This window comes from Myxocyprinus asiaticus, chromosome 1 (assembly GCF_019703515.2).
Source record: "Myxocyprinus asiaticus isolate MX2 ecotype Aquarium Trade chromosome 1, UBuf_Myxa_2, whole genome shotgun sequence".
NCBI classification, from domain to species: Eukaryota; Metazoa; Chordata; class Actinopteri; order Cypriniformes; family Catostomidae; genus Myxocyprinus; species Myxocyprinus asiaticus.
Genome location: NC_059344.1, coordinates 6,010,754 through 6,028,716, shown reverse-complemented (window position 1 = coordinate 6,028,716; position 17,963 = coordinate 6,010,754). Strand labels below are relative to the sequence as shown.

General features: G+C 37.8%; 1 protein-coding gene across 2 annotated transcripts; it reads right to left on the bottom strand.

Moving 5' to 3' along the window:
* Nucleotides 1-8,295: 8,295 nt before the first annotated feature.
* Nucleotides 8,296-16,328, bottom strand: LOC127420896 (microfibrillar-associated protein 3-like). Of its 2 annotated transcripts, none has more exons than XM_051663535.1 (3): nucleotides 16,029-16,328; nucleotides 14,846-15,249; nucleotides 8,296-9,606 (listed from the first exon to the last, which is right to left on the bottom strand). In XM_051663535.1, exons 2-3 carry the CDS (start codon nucleotides 15,165-15,167, stop codon nucleotides 8,705-8,707), a joined length of 1,224 nt encoding a protein of 407 aa, XP_051519495.1. In that variant the 5' UTR covers nucleotides 15,168-15,249; nucleotides 16,029-16,328; the 3' UTR covers nucleotides 8,296-8,704. The 2 variants fall into 2 exon arrangements, with proteins under 2 accessions (XP_051519495.1, XP_051519574.1); XM_051663614.1 differs by lacking the exon at nucleotides 16,029-16,328 and adding an exon at nucleotides 15,472-15,934.
* Nucleotides 16,329-17,963: the final 1,635 nt, after the last annotated feature.

Sequence of the window (17,963 nt, the reverse complement as noted above, 5' to 3'; positions counted from 1 at the left end):
AACATGCACTTTGGAGAGATTGAGGGGCATGTGCCACCACGAGGACCACCTCAAAGTCATCCTGCTTGACCTCGCAGCCTCGCCGTGCCGCCTTGTGTGAATCCTTGGGTATCACAAAAGAAGCAGGTGGGAGGGCGCGTGAGGCTGAATCGTCCCTCAGAACGAGAGTGATTCGTAGTGAAGAGTCTTGACTACTGGGCACGGCCCAGACAGTAAACGCAGCTCTCATGCTGATCTGATGGCGGGATGTGCCTCTCACACAAGGAACACTTACAGAATGACATCGAACATGTAAGTGACTCTTTTAGATATACAGTACTGTGCAAAAGTCATAGGCACTTGTGAAACATTTTGTATTATGAGGATGTCTTCAAAAATAATGCCATAAAAAGTTTTAATTTATCAATTAACATCATACAAAGTCTAGTAAACATAAAAAAGCTAAATCAATATTTGGTGTGACCATCTTTGTCTTCAAAACAGCACCAATTCTTGTAGGTACACCTGGACACAGTTTTTCTTGGTTGTTGGCAGAAAGGATGTTCCAAGCTTCTTGGAGAATTCACCACAGTTCTTCTATCTATTTAGGCTGTCTCAATTGCTTCTGTCTCTTCATGTAATCTCAAACTGACTCGATGTTCAGTGGGGGGCTTTGTGGGGGCCATTCCATCTGTTGCAGGGCTCCCTGTTCTTCTTTTCTATTCTATTTACAAAAGGAATGCTTGGGAGTCTAAAATTTATATTTCCTATTGACACACTAAAGATGAAGGTATAAATAATCATCTTAAGTTTTTTTGTAAAACATCTTCTGTGCCTTTTGCACAGTACTGTATAAATTCATATATATTTATATCTATATCACACAATATACAATATACATTATACAATTGCTTTGTAAGGATACACAAACTCTGCCAAAGCGCTGCGGGGAATCAGGATGCTGAGGCCCATTCACCAGTGAAGCGTCAATCGGTGAGGCGGTGTGATGTTCGCCGGAGCTCTGTAGGGGAGCGTAAAGTCTTCACACGAAGATTCCGTCCGCTGGCTCGTGTATTTCGATGGCAAAGGTAGAGGGCTTCTAGACGAGATGATTGCTGTTTTGAAGGAAGAAATGATGAGGAAATGGTGTTTCTGCACCTGTTTTATAGCGGTCAATTTCGCGCCAAAACAGCCAGGGCTCAAACCCCATAGCCAATATTAGAATATTGGCTTTATTGTAGAGAGGTTTCAACTAGGTCGTGTAAGAAGGCACCCCCATATGCGTTAATAAATGCTTTGTCAAGTGTACTGAGTCGTAAGGGAATGGCTGAGCAAAAGCAAAAACTCAGGCAGCATATTCATATAAGGTTGGCATTAATGTTTGATTTACTGCTGATAATTAACTTATAAATTCTTAGAAACAAAATCCCCTTTGGGGCGCTCATGTTTATAACCTAAGTGGAACAAATTGGATGCCCCTCAACGCTGGGGGGAAGAAAAAAACTCAATGGATTTGCACGAATTCATAAGCGACTTTATTTTTATTCAAAACAGCGTGTTAAGAGGAAAGGTAAGCAGTTTCCAAACAGATGATGTTAGTGTCTCCACCTTGTCGGCAATGCCATTCTCCAGTGCAGTGATTAGTTACAAACAAATTATCAAAGTATCTTTGGTTGTCTTAAATGACTGATTTATTTTTACCATGAAAAAAATGATATTGTATGTATACTTTAGCTTTTCTCTGTCAGTGTTTTTAATCTCGCTTTTGAAATGTCCGTTTGTATATTTTGCCTAGTCATGTTGCACAACAAACCTCACACGGAGTCAGTAATTATTTTTATTTAATCTCTAGAGGGCGCCATTGTTGAACCAAGCAGACTGTATAACCCTCCAGTGCCGGCCACAGAGAAATTAAACCAACAATAACTATCAGAATAGTTAGCTGATAGTTAAAAAAATGCAACTATCAGCCTGATTAATCGGTAAATCCGATATATTGGTTGACCTCTAACTGCAACACTCCACTGATCTGGGCTTTATGGTAGAGTATCCAAAGTTCCAAAGCATGCTTGGAATTTGCAAAAAAATAATCTAAAGGACTCCCAGACTGTGAGAAACAAAATTCTCTGGTCTGATGAAACGAAGATTGAACTGTTTGGCCTCAATTCCAAGTATCATGTCTGGAGGAAACCAGGCACCGCTCATCGCCTGCACAATACCATCACAACAGTGAAGCATGGTGGTGGTAGCATCATGCTGTGGGGGTGTTTTTCTCTGGCAGGACTGGGGGACTGGTCAGGGTTAAAGAAAAGCTGAATGCAGCAAAATACAGAGATATCCTTAATGAAAACCTCGTCCAGAGCGCTAAGGACCTCAGACTGGGCCGAAGATTCACCTTCCAACAGGACAATGACCCTAAGCACACAGCCAAGACAATGCAAGAGTGGCTTAGGGACAACTCTGTGAATGTCCTTGAGTGGCCCAGCCAGATCCCGGACTTGAACCCAATCGAACATCTCTGGAGAGACCTGAAAATGGCTGTCCACCAATGGCCCCCATCCAACCTGACAGAGCTTGAGAGGATCTGCAGAGAAGAATGTCAGAAAATCCCTAAATCCAGGTGTGCAAAGCTTGTCGCATCATACCCAAAAAGACTTGAGTAATCGCTGCCAAAGGTGCTTCAACGTAGTACTGAGTTAAGGGTCTGAATACTTATGGTCAATGTGATATTTCAGTTTTTTCTTTTTTTTAATAAATCTGCAAAGTTATCAGAAATTGGGTTTTTGCTTTGTCATTATGGGGTATGGAGTGTAGATTGATGTGTAAAAAATAATTTAAGCATTTTAGCATAAGGTTGCAACATAAAAAAATTTGAAAAAAAGTCAAAAGTCATGCTCCGCAGATTACAAACTGTAGGGAAATGATAGGTTTACTTTGTTATTATACAGCATAAAACCTCTACTAAAATCTCTTTGTAGGTCTGTAGACATACAAATTTTAAAGGATTACAATTTTCTTTTGATCATGATTCAGTGACTAACTCATTTCACACAAGACACTCATTTGTCACAACCGGTCACTGAATCATTAAATGGATCTGAACAAATTTTGGTGAACGTAGTCAAAACACTCCAGCCACTTGGATACATTTAAATCCCACAATGCACAAGCACAGAGTAAAAAATAAAATTGTGTATATGCACAATTGTCTATTGAAATTGATTAAATAATTTATTCAGGACCAGCTTGTCCAGTCTTTTATTGTTGTGTGTGAAACAGAAGTGCTCCACAAGATGCCCTTTATTGTTGCAGCCAATTTAGACAAATTTTGCAATTATTTTGCAATACTTGATATATACTGTAATATATTAATTGCATTGTAAGTGTTGGGACTGTAGGAGCCACCTACTGACAGCTGTCCCCACCCCACACTTTTAAAATGACTGCTTCGCCCCTGTGACCAAGGACAGGATAACATGACAGCTTCTTCAAATCATTATCTATGGACATAGATTATTTACTCTAGCCATCACTGGATGATAAACTGTATTGTATACAGTAAATGTATCTTTCATGTAGCCTACACAATGTATTTTCAGTCTTTTTGTGGTTTCACAGCTTGAATGAAGCCTATTAAAGGCTACATACAGAGAAATTGCATAATAAACGTCACCATTTCTACAACCCCAATTCCGAAAAAGTTGTGACAGTATGAAAAATGCTAAGAATGATAATGCTAAAAATGAAAGAAGTTCGCATTCGAAGTGTCCTACTCGCTTTTCTGAAACGAGACAGCCTCAATGATGTATGCGGCCGACAAATACGACCTCCGGAGGACGCATCCTTCCAAACGAGACACAGCCAAAGGAGCTGCACAAGCTCTGAATAACGACACAGCTCATTCACAATTGGCCAGACTCACAATGTGACAACGGTTACATGTGTTTCATGGGCTGCGTTCGCAATTGCATACTTCACATGCTACTCTTACTACTTCTGCTCTGTCAATCTATGGCAGAAAAAATAGTGTGGTAGTATGCTATTACCATGGTGTTTGAACTCTCACAACTCCGTGTTTTTATAACCATACGTTTATATCATGCTATATTATGTTTGTCATAGTAATATTATGTTTATTCATAAAAAACATTCAAAGTGATTAAAAATACTGTCTCCTTTATTTGTATTAAAATAATACAGGCTTTTATTGAACTTTCTTCTTATACAAACAACAGGCACTGTATTAAGCAGCACATAAACCTTTTCGTCGAACACACCTAATGACATATTTGCGGTCATGTGACGTAGTCATGCGATCCATTCAACCTAAAACAATCAAGATGGTGACATGTTGGATCGGCATTCTTGTGCCTTCTATCCACTTTGATAGCTTTGTTAATGTTACTTTGTACAACCTTAAATGTGCACTCGGTAATTTTTTCCTCATTTAAAAAGTTTTACTTCAAAGAAAATGTATTGTAATTTTGAAACATGTATAAAATCATGTACACTCACATGAGATGAAGACTTCAGTCATATCAGTAACCTTATAAAAGCTGTTTTATTCTACATGGAGAGGGTCCCCTCATGGGGGCGGCCATGTTTGAATCACATGACCAGCTGAATACTGCTCGCTTAATCTCAGTAACCGCTCTTTTATTAGACACTTACACTCATGGATTAAATTCATTGTGGCTGACTGTGAATAGTACATTTCTACAATTCCGTTGGCAACTGAAAACTATTGAATTTGAATGATGCTGCATCCACGCCACTAGGTGTCACTGTAAGTCCAAGACCTTATCATTGCATTCCTTGAAAGGCGATGGGAAGTTTACTCGTAATTGGTGTCCGGCGGCGGAACACAAGAATTATTGAGTTTTAGACCATAAATGAAACTGCGATTTTCCACATGCGCAGTAAGGGGAATCAAGCATTTCCATACATTTCAGTGTGGACGAGCAACTTTTTGAAATCGTTTGAAAATGGCAGTGTGGACGGAGCGCTTTTAAAAAAACGAAAAAGCAGATTTCAAATTTATCTCGATTAATGTGGATGTAGCCTTGGCGTCTTATTTTATTTTATTTTTTTAAGTTCTTATTAAGAGCCATCTAAGTAACAAGCATTTTGTATCAATGATACTTTAATATTGACAATTGAAAGGACCCACTTTGAGCAATAGAGCCTCTTGTTATGTCCCATTGAATTTTGTTCACTTGATATGGCAATAACGTAAATTGCATTTATTTGTCTGCTTTATTCTAAAATCAGAATAAAGTTGAAGTCAGAAGTTTACATACACTTAGGTTGAAGTCTTTAAAACTCATTTTTTAACCACTCCACAGATTTCATATTAGCAACCTATAGTTTTGGCAAGTCATTTAGGACATCTACTTTGTGCATGACACAAGTAATTTTTCCAACAATTGTTTGTAGACAGATTTTTCACTTTTAATTGACTATATCAAAATTCCAGTAGGTCAGAAGTTTACATACACCAAGTTAACTGTGCCTTAAAGCAGCTTGGAAAATTCTAGAAAATGTCATTAATCCTTTAGACAGTTAGCCAAATAGCTTCTGAATTGGAGGTGTACCTGTGGATGTATTTTAAGGCCTGCCTTCAAACTCAGTGCCTCTTTGCTTGACATCATGGGAAAATCAAAATAAATCAGCCAAGACCTCAGAAAGAAAATGGTGGACTTCCACAAGTCTGGTTCATCCTTGGGAGCAATTTGCAAACACCTGAAGGTACCACGTTCGTCTGTACAAACAATAGTATGCAAGTATAAACACCATGGGACCATGCAGCCATCATACTGCTCAGGAAGGAGATGCATTCTGTCTCCACGAGATGAATGTAGTTTGGTGCAAAAAGTGCAAATCAATACCAGAACAACAGCAAAGGACCTTATGAAGATGCTGGAGGAAACAGGTAGACAAGTATCTATATCCACATTAAAACAAGTCCTATATCGACATAACCTGAAAGGCTGCTCAGCAAGGAAGAAGCCACTGCTCCAAAACCACCATAAAAAAGACAGACTACAGTTTGCAAGTGCACATGGGGACAAAGATCTTACTTTTTGGAGAAATGTCCTCTGGTCTGATGAAACAAATATTGAACTGTTTGGCCATAATGACCATCGTTACGTTTGGAGGAAAAAGGGTCATTTTGTGGGGGTGCTTTGCTGCAGGAGGTACTGGTGCACTTCACAAAATAGATGGCATCAAGAGGAAGGAAAATGATGTGGATATATTGAAGCAACATATCAAGACATCAGCCAGGAAGTTAAAGCTCAGTCGCAAATGGGTCTTCCAAATGGACAATGACCCCAAGCATACCTCCAAAGTTGGGGCAAAATGGCTTAAGGACAACAAAGTCAAGGTATTGGAGTGGCCATCACAAAGCCCTGACCTCAATCCGATAGAAACTTTGTGGGAAAAGCGTGTGCGAGCAAGGTGGCCTACAATCCTGACTCAGTTCCACCAGTTCTGTCGGGAGGAATGGGCCAAAATTCCAGCAGCTTATTGTGAGAACCTTGTGGAAGGCTACCCAAAACGTTTGACCCAAGTTAAACAATTTAAAGGCAATGCTACCAAATACTAACGAAGCGTATGTAAACTTCTGACTTCAACTGTATGTATTTCATATAAAAATAAATTACCACTGCAAAACTATTTGATTTTCTGTTAACTCCCAAGTGCAGTCACATACATTCCTGCTCATCTGTTATATCTGCACAAACATTTGTGTTTTATTGCCTTACAGGGAAGGTGTCAACCCTAAAGCACCATGTCTTGTGGGTGCTGGTTTGCTAATAAATACTGTTGGATTAAATAAAACTGAACTTTTACACTAGCTACCTGAATTAGTCTAATGCAAAAAAAACAAAAACAAAAGAAACATTTGCGAAGGCAAAAAAAATGCAAAAACACAACGAAAATTGGTACACAGCAGCGTTTATTTCACTACTCAAAAACAGCGTTTGAAGAACACCATGGCCATCTCTCTCTCTCTAACACATCTCCATATTTTTACCAGTACAGTGAACAACTAAGCAAATTACTCTGGATCTAGAGCCAAAGAAAGCAAGATCATCAACATAGAAGAACTATGACTATCACTGAATCTAAGAGGCTAAGAGGTGTGCCTTGTTAGGAAGCAAATGTATGTCCTGAATGTCTAAGACATTAGAAGATATTAAATAGAATTATTGGGTTTCTGATATCAAGAAATCCTCTTAATTGTTTTGGAAACTCAAAAGGTTTACAATGGTTTAAACAAAAACACTGCAACATCTTATTCTTACAAAGAAAAAACAAAGTAAGTATTAAACAGCTGTGCATTTAATATTAAAATGCAATACTCACTGTAGTACTACTAAAGTAATAATACTATCGATTATTAATTACAGAAACAGTATAAGGACTCCAGTGGAATTCAACATCTCAACTGAATAAAATGCCTCAATCTCAAACTGAGAGTTATGATATTCAATAAAGTGTCAATGCCGTTTACCTGTCCAATGTGACAGAAATAATAAATAACAGGCAAAGACAGTTTATACAAATAAGTTCTTTCTCTCCAAATCCAGCATTGAAAACATGCATTTTTCATGCATATTATAAGGGAAAATCTTAACAAGAAAAAAAAACTAGGCCTTATGCACCCCACCTCTGAAATGTTGTCCAAAAAAAAAAAAAAAAAAAATTTCAATCAACTTACTACACAAAAACTAATTGAGTACTTTGCCCAAAATACATTCAGCACGCTTATTCGGGTGAATCTCTCAAAAACTCTTAAAAATGACCAGTTGTTTTGCATAAAGAAAATGAGGGCGATTTATTGAGATTAAGAAGATATATTGCATCGTGACATTATTTTCATGACAAGTAAAACATTTATACCCTCCTCCCCCAATTGTTATTTGCCTACTGTGATGTAAAAAAAAAAAAAAACTCATTCTCATCAGTTATGCAGGGGGAAAATAGAAGATATTTGCATTGTAAAGCACATTTATGAAGTACAACTGGTAACACTTTACAACAAAGTTCCATTTGATGACATTAATTAGCAACATTATTAACATGAATTAACAATGAACAACTTTTACAACATTTATTAATCTTTGTTAACAATCTGGGTCAGAATATACAAAAATTGTATTAATTAACATTAGTTAATGCACTATGAACTAACATGAACAACTGTATTTTTATTAACATTAATAAATACTGTAAAAAAGTATATTGTTCATTATTTGTTCATAATGCCTAATGCATCCAACTAATAACAAAGAGCCTTACTGTTAAGTGTTTTTGTGTTGTTTTTAAGTATTTGTGGTTTTGAATTAGTTTTGCTGAAAAAAACAAAACCTCTCTCGACAGGGCTATTTTTACTACAGTAAAAAGATCGAAATTTACAGCTAAAATCGCTTTGTTAATTAGAATGAAAATATTGTCACAATGCAAATCATTTTAATGGTCCTAAAATAGGCTTCATTTTCAGTGTGCAAAATGTATATTTTAGTTTTTGTGAAAAATATGACCCAGACATTTGTGAGATTCAACCATTCATTGTCATGGAAAATAGAACTTATACACATAATTGCAGCTTTTTAAATGACAGAAGAAGCCTCTATTTCTCTAATCAGAGCAAAAACATTGACATTTTTTGTCCTTTCCTGAAAATGCATAGCAAAGTCATTATCCTGGTTTCAGGATATTACACATGGCTTTCATAGATAACTTGGGTGTTCTGAGTTGCACCACCCCCTTGTTCAGACTCTGGTTTAGTTTCCTTCTCATCTGACTCCGCCCCCAAAGGCAGCTGAGCCAATGATGGAGGAGTTGGAGAGACAATTTCAGAGAGAGGTGGAGCTTCCATGTTGCAGCATCCTGCTGCAGCTAACGGCGGATGCACAGAAACCTGAATGGCTATGTGTTGAGGCTGCTCGTGAAGCGACGCATCGTCTGAATCCACGACGGGCGACTCACTCCGTTCCCTCTCTCGCTCCCTTTCTTGCAAGATGGTGAAAACATCACTAGAGGTTCCAGCTCTCACCTCACCGCCATGTACGGTACCTTCATGACTCTCAGGTGCTTGTCGAACAAAGGTGTGTCTCATTTCCTCGACACCGACTACCTCGAGAATCTCCTCCATGAAGGTGCGGCAGTTCATGATTAGCGGAGGGAGCGGTATGCTTCGTGCCAACTCCTCGATATAGCGTGCAAACTCCATAGTCTTGAATTGGGTGACCTTGGCCAGCTCCAGTGTTTTTGCCGAGGTAATAATAGGAATACGCTTTGCAATTTCAAACGCCTTTTGGAGCTTTTCTGCACCTTCAGTACGGAAAAACTCATTGATGGCCTTCTCAGTTTTCTTCAGATGGCTGCTCATCATGCAAAGGCGAGTGATGTTCAATATCATTATGATCGTAAAAGTCACCAGACACACCACCATATAGTAAACACCCATATCCCCATTGGTGAAGACTACTCGGAGTGTCACTGTGCAGTTTGCCATGCCGTACGAATTGGAGGCTACACAGGTGTATTTACCACGGTCTGCAAAAGTGATGCTGGTTATGTTGAGGACACCATTCTCCAGAATCCACCATTTACCATCTGTAGAAAAAGAGAGAGAGAAAAGCAACAAGGTTGAGCAATAAGTTACAAGACGCTAGGCTATTTTGGGAATACTCTAATGCCTAAAGCCAAGTGCACACTACAAGACTGAAGCTTGTCACTCTGTGCACTCTTAAGACACACAGTCTCTCGTTTTCTGTTGTGTTGGTGCACACACTTTAAAACTGATGGGTGAGTCAACTACAAGATCACTTTCCTCCCTGATTTTAGCTGCAATCCCCAAATTTGTTCACACAGTAATCTGCACACATATCAACTGGATATAGTGATATTGACTGGGTCTGGGAATTGATACAAAATTCCTGATTCGATTCACATGCTCTTGATTCGATTCCGATTCATTTGGGTATATTTTAAGTTATAATGTCCATTTTGCTTACATATAAAAGAAGTTCTCTCTCTGATAATGCTGTAAACTATACAGTAACAGTGTTAACTATACAGAGTGCAATGCATAAAATCATGCAGATACGGGTCAGTAGCTTCAGTTAATGTTCACATCAACCATCAGAATGGGGGAAAAAAATTTGATCTCAGTGATCTGGATCGTGGCATGATTATTGGTGCTAGACGGGCTGGTTTGAGTATTTCTGTACCTGCTGATCTCCTGGGATTTTCACACACAACAGTCTCTAGAGTTTACCAAGAATGGTACCAAAAAAACAACAAAAAAAAAAAACCATCCAGTGAGCGGCAGTTCTGTGGACGAAAACACCTTGTTGATGAGAAAGTTCAAAAGGAGAATGGCCAGACTGGTTCGAGCTGACAAAGGCTATGGTAACTCTGATAACCGCTCTGTACAATTGCTAAATAGCATCTCAGAATGTACAACATGTTGAACCTTGAGGCGGATGGGCTACAACAGCAGAAGACCACGTTGGGTTCCACTTCTGTCAGCCAAAAAGAGAAAGCTGAGGCTGCAGTCGGCACAGGCTCACCAAAACTGGACAGTTAAAGACTGGAAAAAAGTAGCCTGGTCTGATGAATTTCGATTTTTGCTGAGGCACAAAGATGGTAGGGTCAGAATTTGGCGCAACAACATGAATACATACCACTTGTGAGTCACGTGACATTTGGCACAATTTTCTCAACCACAGTCCTGATTTTCTCACAAATGGGCTGAACCACGTCCTCTTTTAAAACAGTAGATGGCACGCATTGCTGCCACATATTTTCATTCAGTTATGTCGTTACTATATATTACATGGTAAAAACGACTTATTTTCTAGTAAAAAATGAGATCTTTTCTTGTAATAACAAAATATGTCATGAATAACAATATTTTCTAGCAAAAAATATATTTTATCCTTATATTTTTTCCTGATCAGATAAAAATAACTTTTCGATTAATAACGAGATAAAAACTTGTCAAATTTATTTGTATAGCACTTTTCACAACAGGCATTGTTTCAAAGCAACTGTACAGGAAATTACGCTACAACTGAAAATGAATGAATATAATGCTATTTGGTTAACATTTATGTTTAGAACTATTAGTGGTTAAAATGAGTAAACTAAGTATGTGTTGTGGGTCAATGGTTAAACAAAATGATTTTGTATGAACTATAAGTTTCAGTGTTCATCCTGAATTAACAGAGGAAATAAACGTAGATGCACTGTCCTTTGATTTTGGCCGATGAAGGCTTTTGTTAGTGGTTCATTCATTTTCTATGCAGTTTAAGAAAGTGTTGTCCCTCCTTTGACCAAGTTGATATAGGTATCATTCAGTGAGGAGCATTGCAGTCCAGCTGGAAGCTTATGGCAGGTAATTTTGGTAAAAAACCAACAGGAATAGTCATCATACATAGTTAATTTAATAGCTCCATTTATACTTTATCCTAACTTTAAACCAATACATTTTAATAGCTTTAAGCCTAAGGCTGGGTTTCCTAATAACATTGCAACATATGTTTAAATATTTTTTTAACAATAAAAAAAGTCCATGTGTTTTTACCATGTAATATGTAGTAACGACATAACTGAGTGAAAGTATGTGGCAGCAATGCGCCATCTACTATTTTAAGAGCACGTGGCTCAGCCCATTTGTGAGAAAATTGTGCCAAGTCACGTGACACATTTTTCACATCAGATTTTATATTTGTTCAACAATCCTGTAGAATAGATTTTATTTACTTGTGAAATATGATGTAGGCTCATATGAAACATATTCGTTATATTTGTGAAACACAGCGCATTTGTTTGTTAAGCCAGTGGTACAGGACAACTACTCTTCATTTTCTCTCAAAGGCCCTAAGTATTTGCAAATCGCTTTGTTTGAAAGTCGACTTTTCCTTTGCGAAGCGGATTGTTTGTTTGCAAAACCTTCTATTTGTTTGTTTGCTTTTGGCAGAAGTCTGGCTCCATAGCATCCCTTCATGGCAACAATTTACCCATCTTATAATGGCTACTTCCAGCATGATAATGCACCATGTCACAAAGCAAAAGTCGTCTCAAACTGGTTTCATAAACATGACAATGAGTTCACTGTTCTTCAGTGGCGTTCCCAGTCACTGGATCTGAATCCAATAGAACACCTTTGGGATGTGGTAGAATGGGAGATTCGCAGCATGAATGTGAAGCTGTGAAGCTGACAAATCTGCGGAGCACCTTTAAGAGCGAGTTCTCACTGACACACCATTTCATATTTCAAGTCATTTTAAGTTTATTTTATTTAGGGAGTCACGTGACCAAAAGGGGAGTTGTCTGTGTCGGTTAAATTATTAACTCAGTAAATAATCTCTCCACTTCCATCAGCTTTTCCCAGTCACAGCGCAGACCCACTGACTGCAAGGTCGAGAGCATGAGAGGCGGGCATTACCGCAATGATTGACTGACAGCGTATCGAACGAATCCGTGCTAACTGGAAGCACTGCTTCCCCTAACCGTATTTTTTCGCCTGTATTTTGCGGTTTTCAGCATTTAATGAGATTGTAATGAGCACAAGGGAGGCATGAGAGACGCTGCCTCTCTCTGAAACTTTAGTGTGTGATTCGAATTAAATGCTTCTATTTCACAACTGACTATAAAGAATAGAAATGAAATTAAAACAGACACTATTCAATGACAAATGGATTATATGGATCTTGTCTTTGGACAAACCAAACTTTTATAATCAACACGCTGTGAAAGGATCCCGGTGCTGAACTTCTTCACCACTACACATCTTAATCACTGGTGAGTGAAACCTGAACATTTACCAGCCAGTGGCTAATCACAGACATTTTTAGTCTCACAACACACAATGTGGTCTTGTATGCGAGTGATCAATTTTTTTACCCAGCTGGTGCGCAGGTGCTTCACATAAAAACTGTTACTATACGGTGTACTTTAGCACGGCAAGAACGCTGTATTAACAAATCAGCATGCAGATCCATACACTGAAAACTCCACAGAAAATGAGGATCATTTGTGTTGTATGAGATGACAAAGCAGAGCACTAATCCACTGTGAAGTGCGAAGCACATGCAGACTATACTGTAAATTTCTATAATTAAAATCACAGCATTTGTGCTTTAATGATCACACTGGGCCATGTAGTGAACTGTTTATCCAGAGAAATGAAGCTTCTATCAAAAACATACATCAAAATAAAAGCTCACATCAAAATAAAAGCATGATTCAAAATAAAAGCTAGATGACTGAAATTTAAGGAACTGCAATAGAAATGTATTTCAACTGAAGGGTAAAAATGTATATTCACTATATATAACAATGATTAATAATAATAATAAAAAATTAAGCAATATATCAAAGGCAAATTCATTTACATAAGAGCACTAATCCAAGGTCAGTTTTTTTTCCACTTATCAACGTAGAAACAGGGTGAACTGATCCTTGATCCTTCAATTCCACCTGATTCATGGGCACTTGCATACACTGAACACAACCCATCTGTGTGGTAAGTGCTAAGAGGATTTTACAACAAGGCTCCACATTAATAACTCCATTTCTGGCATCATTTGCCAAGGCATTACTTATTGGACGCAAACAGCGTCCATTTATTCTGACATGTACACAACAATTCAGCAATCCATTATGCATGTAAAGTAAAACACATTTGATCTTTGCACAGTAACAGTAAGCAGTTAAGGCTAATAACTAACATCGGCAAGCTCAATGGTGACAGATAAAATTTAGTCTAACCTCAAATATGGAGAGTATAAATCTGAGCCTAGAGTGGCATTCTGCTTATATCTTCAGTGCAAGATGAAGCACGTTAAATGGCCTTCACACTAATTCTTCTTTTGTGTTGTAAATGCTTTCAGACTGATGCATAACACACCTCCAAATTACTATACACGCACAAATGAACGAAGACCTGGCATGTTAACACCTCTAAATGATGTTTCCACCTCTCTTCAGTGTTAATATTTTTTCCATGTACTAAACAACACGCTACAGCTGCCTCTCACGTGGCATCAGTAATTCTACAAATGTCACGCAATTCAGGGAATTACAGCTGGGATTATCAAGTCACGTTTTATATAAACAGCCCACTGTTCTCAAATCTCTACACTATGAATTATGTAATCTCAAATCTTCCTTGAGCTGTAATAACCACAACAATGGAAAACATCCATTGCAGCCATTCTTAAAACAAGTAAAACATTGAGTGTGTTTATGTGTAAAATGATATGTTTATTATAAACCCTGCAAAATAAAGGCATACCAAAAAATCAACAAAAATCCAGGCCTGTCGATTACTTCGATTCCGCTTTGCATGTAAACACTGTTGTTGTCATTCTATCAGCTTTTTTAGTTCTATTTCTTCTCTTTTTATTCATACGCTGTCATTTGTTCCTTTCTCTTCTCATATGCATGTATGTGGGCATTTATGTACGGGTCTATAAATCTACTTTCAAACAGCTCTCCTAAGCGTTCTTCTTTTGTTTTTGCCGATTCGCATTCTTTGTTTATATCGTCACTTTCTGGTCACTGAGGAGAATTCATAGTGAAAAAGGAATTAAATAATGATCTGTTTCTCACCCACACCTATCATATGGCTTCTGAAGACTTGGATTTAACCACTGGAGTCGTATGATTACTTTTATGCTGCCTTAATGTACTTTTGTGAGCTTTCACTTGCGTTGTATGGAACCTACAGTGCTGAAATATTCTTGGGATGGCATGAAAGTGAATAAATGATGAGAGAATTTTCCATTTTGGGTGAACTATTCCTTTAAACAGTGTCTTTTAAGGTGTTTAACGGTAAACTCACCACTTTTCTTTGTATCAAGCAGATGACCGTGTGAGTTGAACCACTGGACATTCGGAAAAGGGTCACCAGTGACATTACAGTCAATGAAAGCACAGTTTCCCTCCCGGGCTATGATCTGGCCTATTTTGGTGAGCACCACAGGAACTGAGCCGCCACCATCTGGCACGGTCCCGTTCTCAGTGGCATCTCCATCCACCGCAGAGACGTTCAAGGTCCCTGCGGCACAGAAACTTATCATGGCCTGTAAATAAATTATCACGTATCCATTCACCCGGTTCATTTTCTCTGGCTTTCTGTAACAACCCCCTTGATGAGATGTCATTCTCCACCGGTGCTCATATTACATTCACCACTTATCTGCAAGCAGCCCAAGACAAACTGCTGGCATGCATGGTCCTTCATCACTAGAAAGAGCAAGAAAAAGAAGAAAATGTAAGACAGTTGATTTGTCAGAATGAAATAAGGGCTTGTAATTCAGGTTTAGCACAAAAACAAGCTGTGACTCCTCCCCCCCAATATGAGCTTATCAAACTAGAATAACAAGAAATGACTCATATTTACAAGACTTAAATGTGCAATTGTTAAAAAAGTAAATAATGCCATTTTAGTTGAAAATAATGACTTACATTTAATAAGCACATCCATCCCATTCTCAACCTCAAATGCTTTAAATGAATCAAATGGACATAAATATAGATTCTATACTGAAATGGTGACCTTTTGTACCATTAGCCTAATTAAAAGATAATTTACATGCAAACCTGATCGTTCACTTAGGCCTACCATTCAAATATAAACCAGCTGAGATGAGTTTCAAGTTCATAATGATTTTCAAAATAAATAAGTAATTAAATCAATATTGTCTTAACACATCTGAATCTGTTAAAAACAGCTCAAGCTAATCGCGGCTAACTAGTAATATGACGATTCACCATCCGCTCAGTAACACAAAATAAAGCGGATTTTCCACATCCAAGCGATTTAACCTTCACGATTTAACGCTAGAACATAAAATAAACATCTTAACATTTATAAACTCAAAGTAAATCATCGGATTTCGTCATTATCTGGTCACTAAACAAGCAGCTAACCGGCTAGCCGACAACAAGCACGTTTCCTTTTGTCGCAAAACTGCTCTGTGAACTGCGATATTTACACGATATTTTAATAGCGTAAAACTTACACCATGGCTTCCCTCGGTGTTATATGTCGATGCTGGTCCTATTATGTGAGACGGTGAAGCTCCTTGAGGATGTCGGTCATGTGTTTCCTGAAACGGGTTAAATACTGACGTCAATGGAGGGACACGAAAACCTGCTGAGAAAATAATTCAGACCTCTAAAATAAAGTACACAATAATATTTGTGTCACTGTACTGACGAGCAATGCAGTATGAACTATGACAGAAAATGCATCGTAAATGCGCTATGTTTGGTCTTTAACCCCTCCTGTCTGTGCCTATCGTCTAATCTCTTCCTTCTCTTTTCTTTTTCACTCCACTGACCCATTTTTTCCTGCACTTGGTGTGAATTTGAGCAGAATTTTGTCACCTAGTTTGGTTTATTTGCTCTATAGCTTCTAGGTTTTGTTGCATAACTTGCATAAACCCTGAAAGCAAAGAGTATTGTGGCAGAATTAGTGAGCAGATGGTAAAAAACAAAAAACAAACCAAAAAAAAAAAAAGAAACATGGTAACATTTTCGGTGTTTAGGAACCAGTTTTTTTTTTTCAAACTCCTGCAGATTTGATTTCGTTTTTTAAAGTCATAGTTCACCCAAAAATGAAAATTCTCTCATCATTTACTCACCCTCATTCCATCCCAGATGTGCACGACTTTCTTCTCAAAAACACAAAGAAGTTTAGAAGAATATTTCAGCTCTGTTGGTCCTCACAATTCAAGTGAATGGTGACCAGAAAACAGAAGGTCCAAAAATCACACATAGGCAGTATAAAAGTAATCCATACGACTTCAGCTGTTAAATCCATATCTTCTGAAGCAATATGATAGGTGTAGGTGAGAAATCTACACTTTCACTTTCACATTCAGCCATCTACTGGTTGGGGCTGGTCAAAAGTAGAAAATGATAGTAAAAAAGGACTTAAATATTGATCTGATTCTCACCTATACCTATCTTATTGCTTCAGAAGATTACTTTTATGCTGATTTTATTTCCTTTTTGGACCTTCTGGGTTCTGGTCACCATTCACTTGCATTGTGAGGACCAACAGAGCTGAGATATTCTTCTAAAATTCTTCTTCTGTAAATCTGGGATGGCATGAGGGTGAGCAAATGATGAGACAATTTTCATTTATGGATGGACTATCCCTTTAATGATTAACTGCCCATTTTTTCAATGTAAAATCACTTTGCAGTACTTTGACCATGTTTGAAGAAAAATCTCTTTATAGCCAGTGTGATAAACCTATAAAACCAGAAGAAACTCATGGTCAATCTACTAATCTCACTTTTAAAACAGTCTTGAGTGTACATCTGTTGGTTTACATAAAATAGAATGATCACAGCAGTCTGAGTGTGCATGTGTGAGTCCTTCATAAACACTCTCCCTAAGTACTGCACACAAAGCCTCTGTTGTGTCACAGAAACAAGAAACATTTGGGATTATACAGTATTTGTGCCATAATTCAACATGTGCAAAATTATATTTTGAGCAAACAAAAATGTTGTCATATTAACTCACAACATCAACAGAATAAGAGAGAACAAACATCAGAAAAAATTATTAAGTGTATTTATTGAGTTATTGATCCATTCTGTGCTCAGTTTGGCCAGCACACACAATAATATTACACACAAACCTGACAAACTCTAACAACTAAATAAACTGTTCCACATCACTTGACATTCTTGTAGTTAAACATGTTACACTTTAAAGCGTTACCCTAACCTAACCCTTAAAATCAAATAAAATATGTTTCCATGTAGACAGCCGCTTCAGTTATGTTGTAAACAAACTCTTAAAGGGATAGTTCACCCAAAAATGAAAACTAATCATTTATTCACCCTCATGAAATCCCAGATGTGAATGACTTTCTAGAAGATTTTTAGAAGAATATTTCTGCTCAGTACATCCATACAATACAAGTGAATGGTGATCAG

Excerpts from the sequence above, each read along its gene's own strand:
- LOC127420896 (XM_051663535.1), bottom strand. The coding sequence starts at position 15,167 with ATGACATCTCATCAAGGGGGTTGTTACAGAAAGCCAGAGAAAATGAAC. Across the intron at positions 9,607-14,845 it reads GCTTGATACAAAGAAAAGTG|ATGGTAAATGGTGGATTCTG; the intron begins GTGAGTTTACCG and ends CTTTTTCTACAG.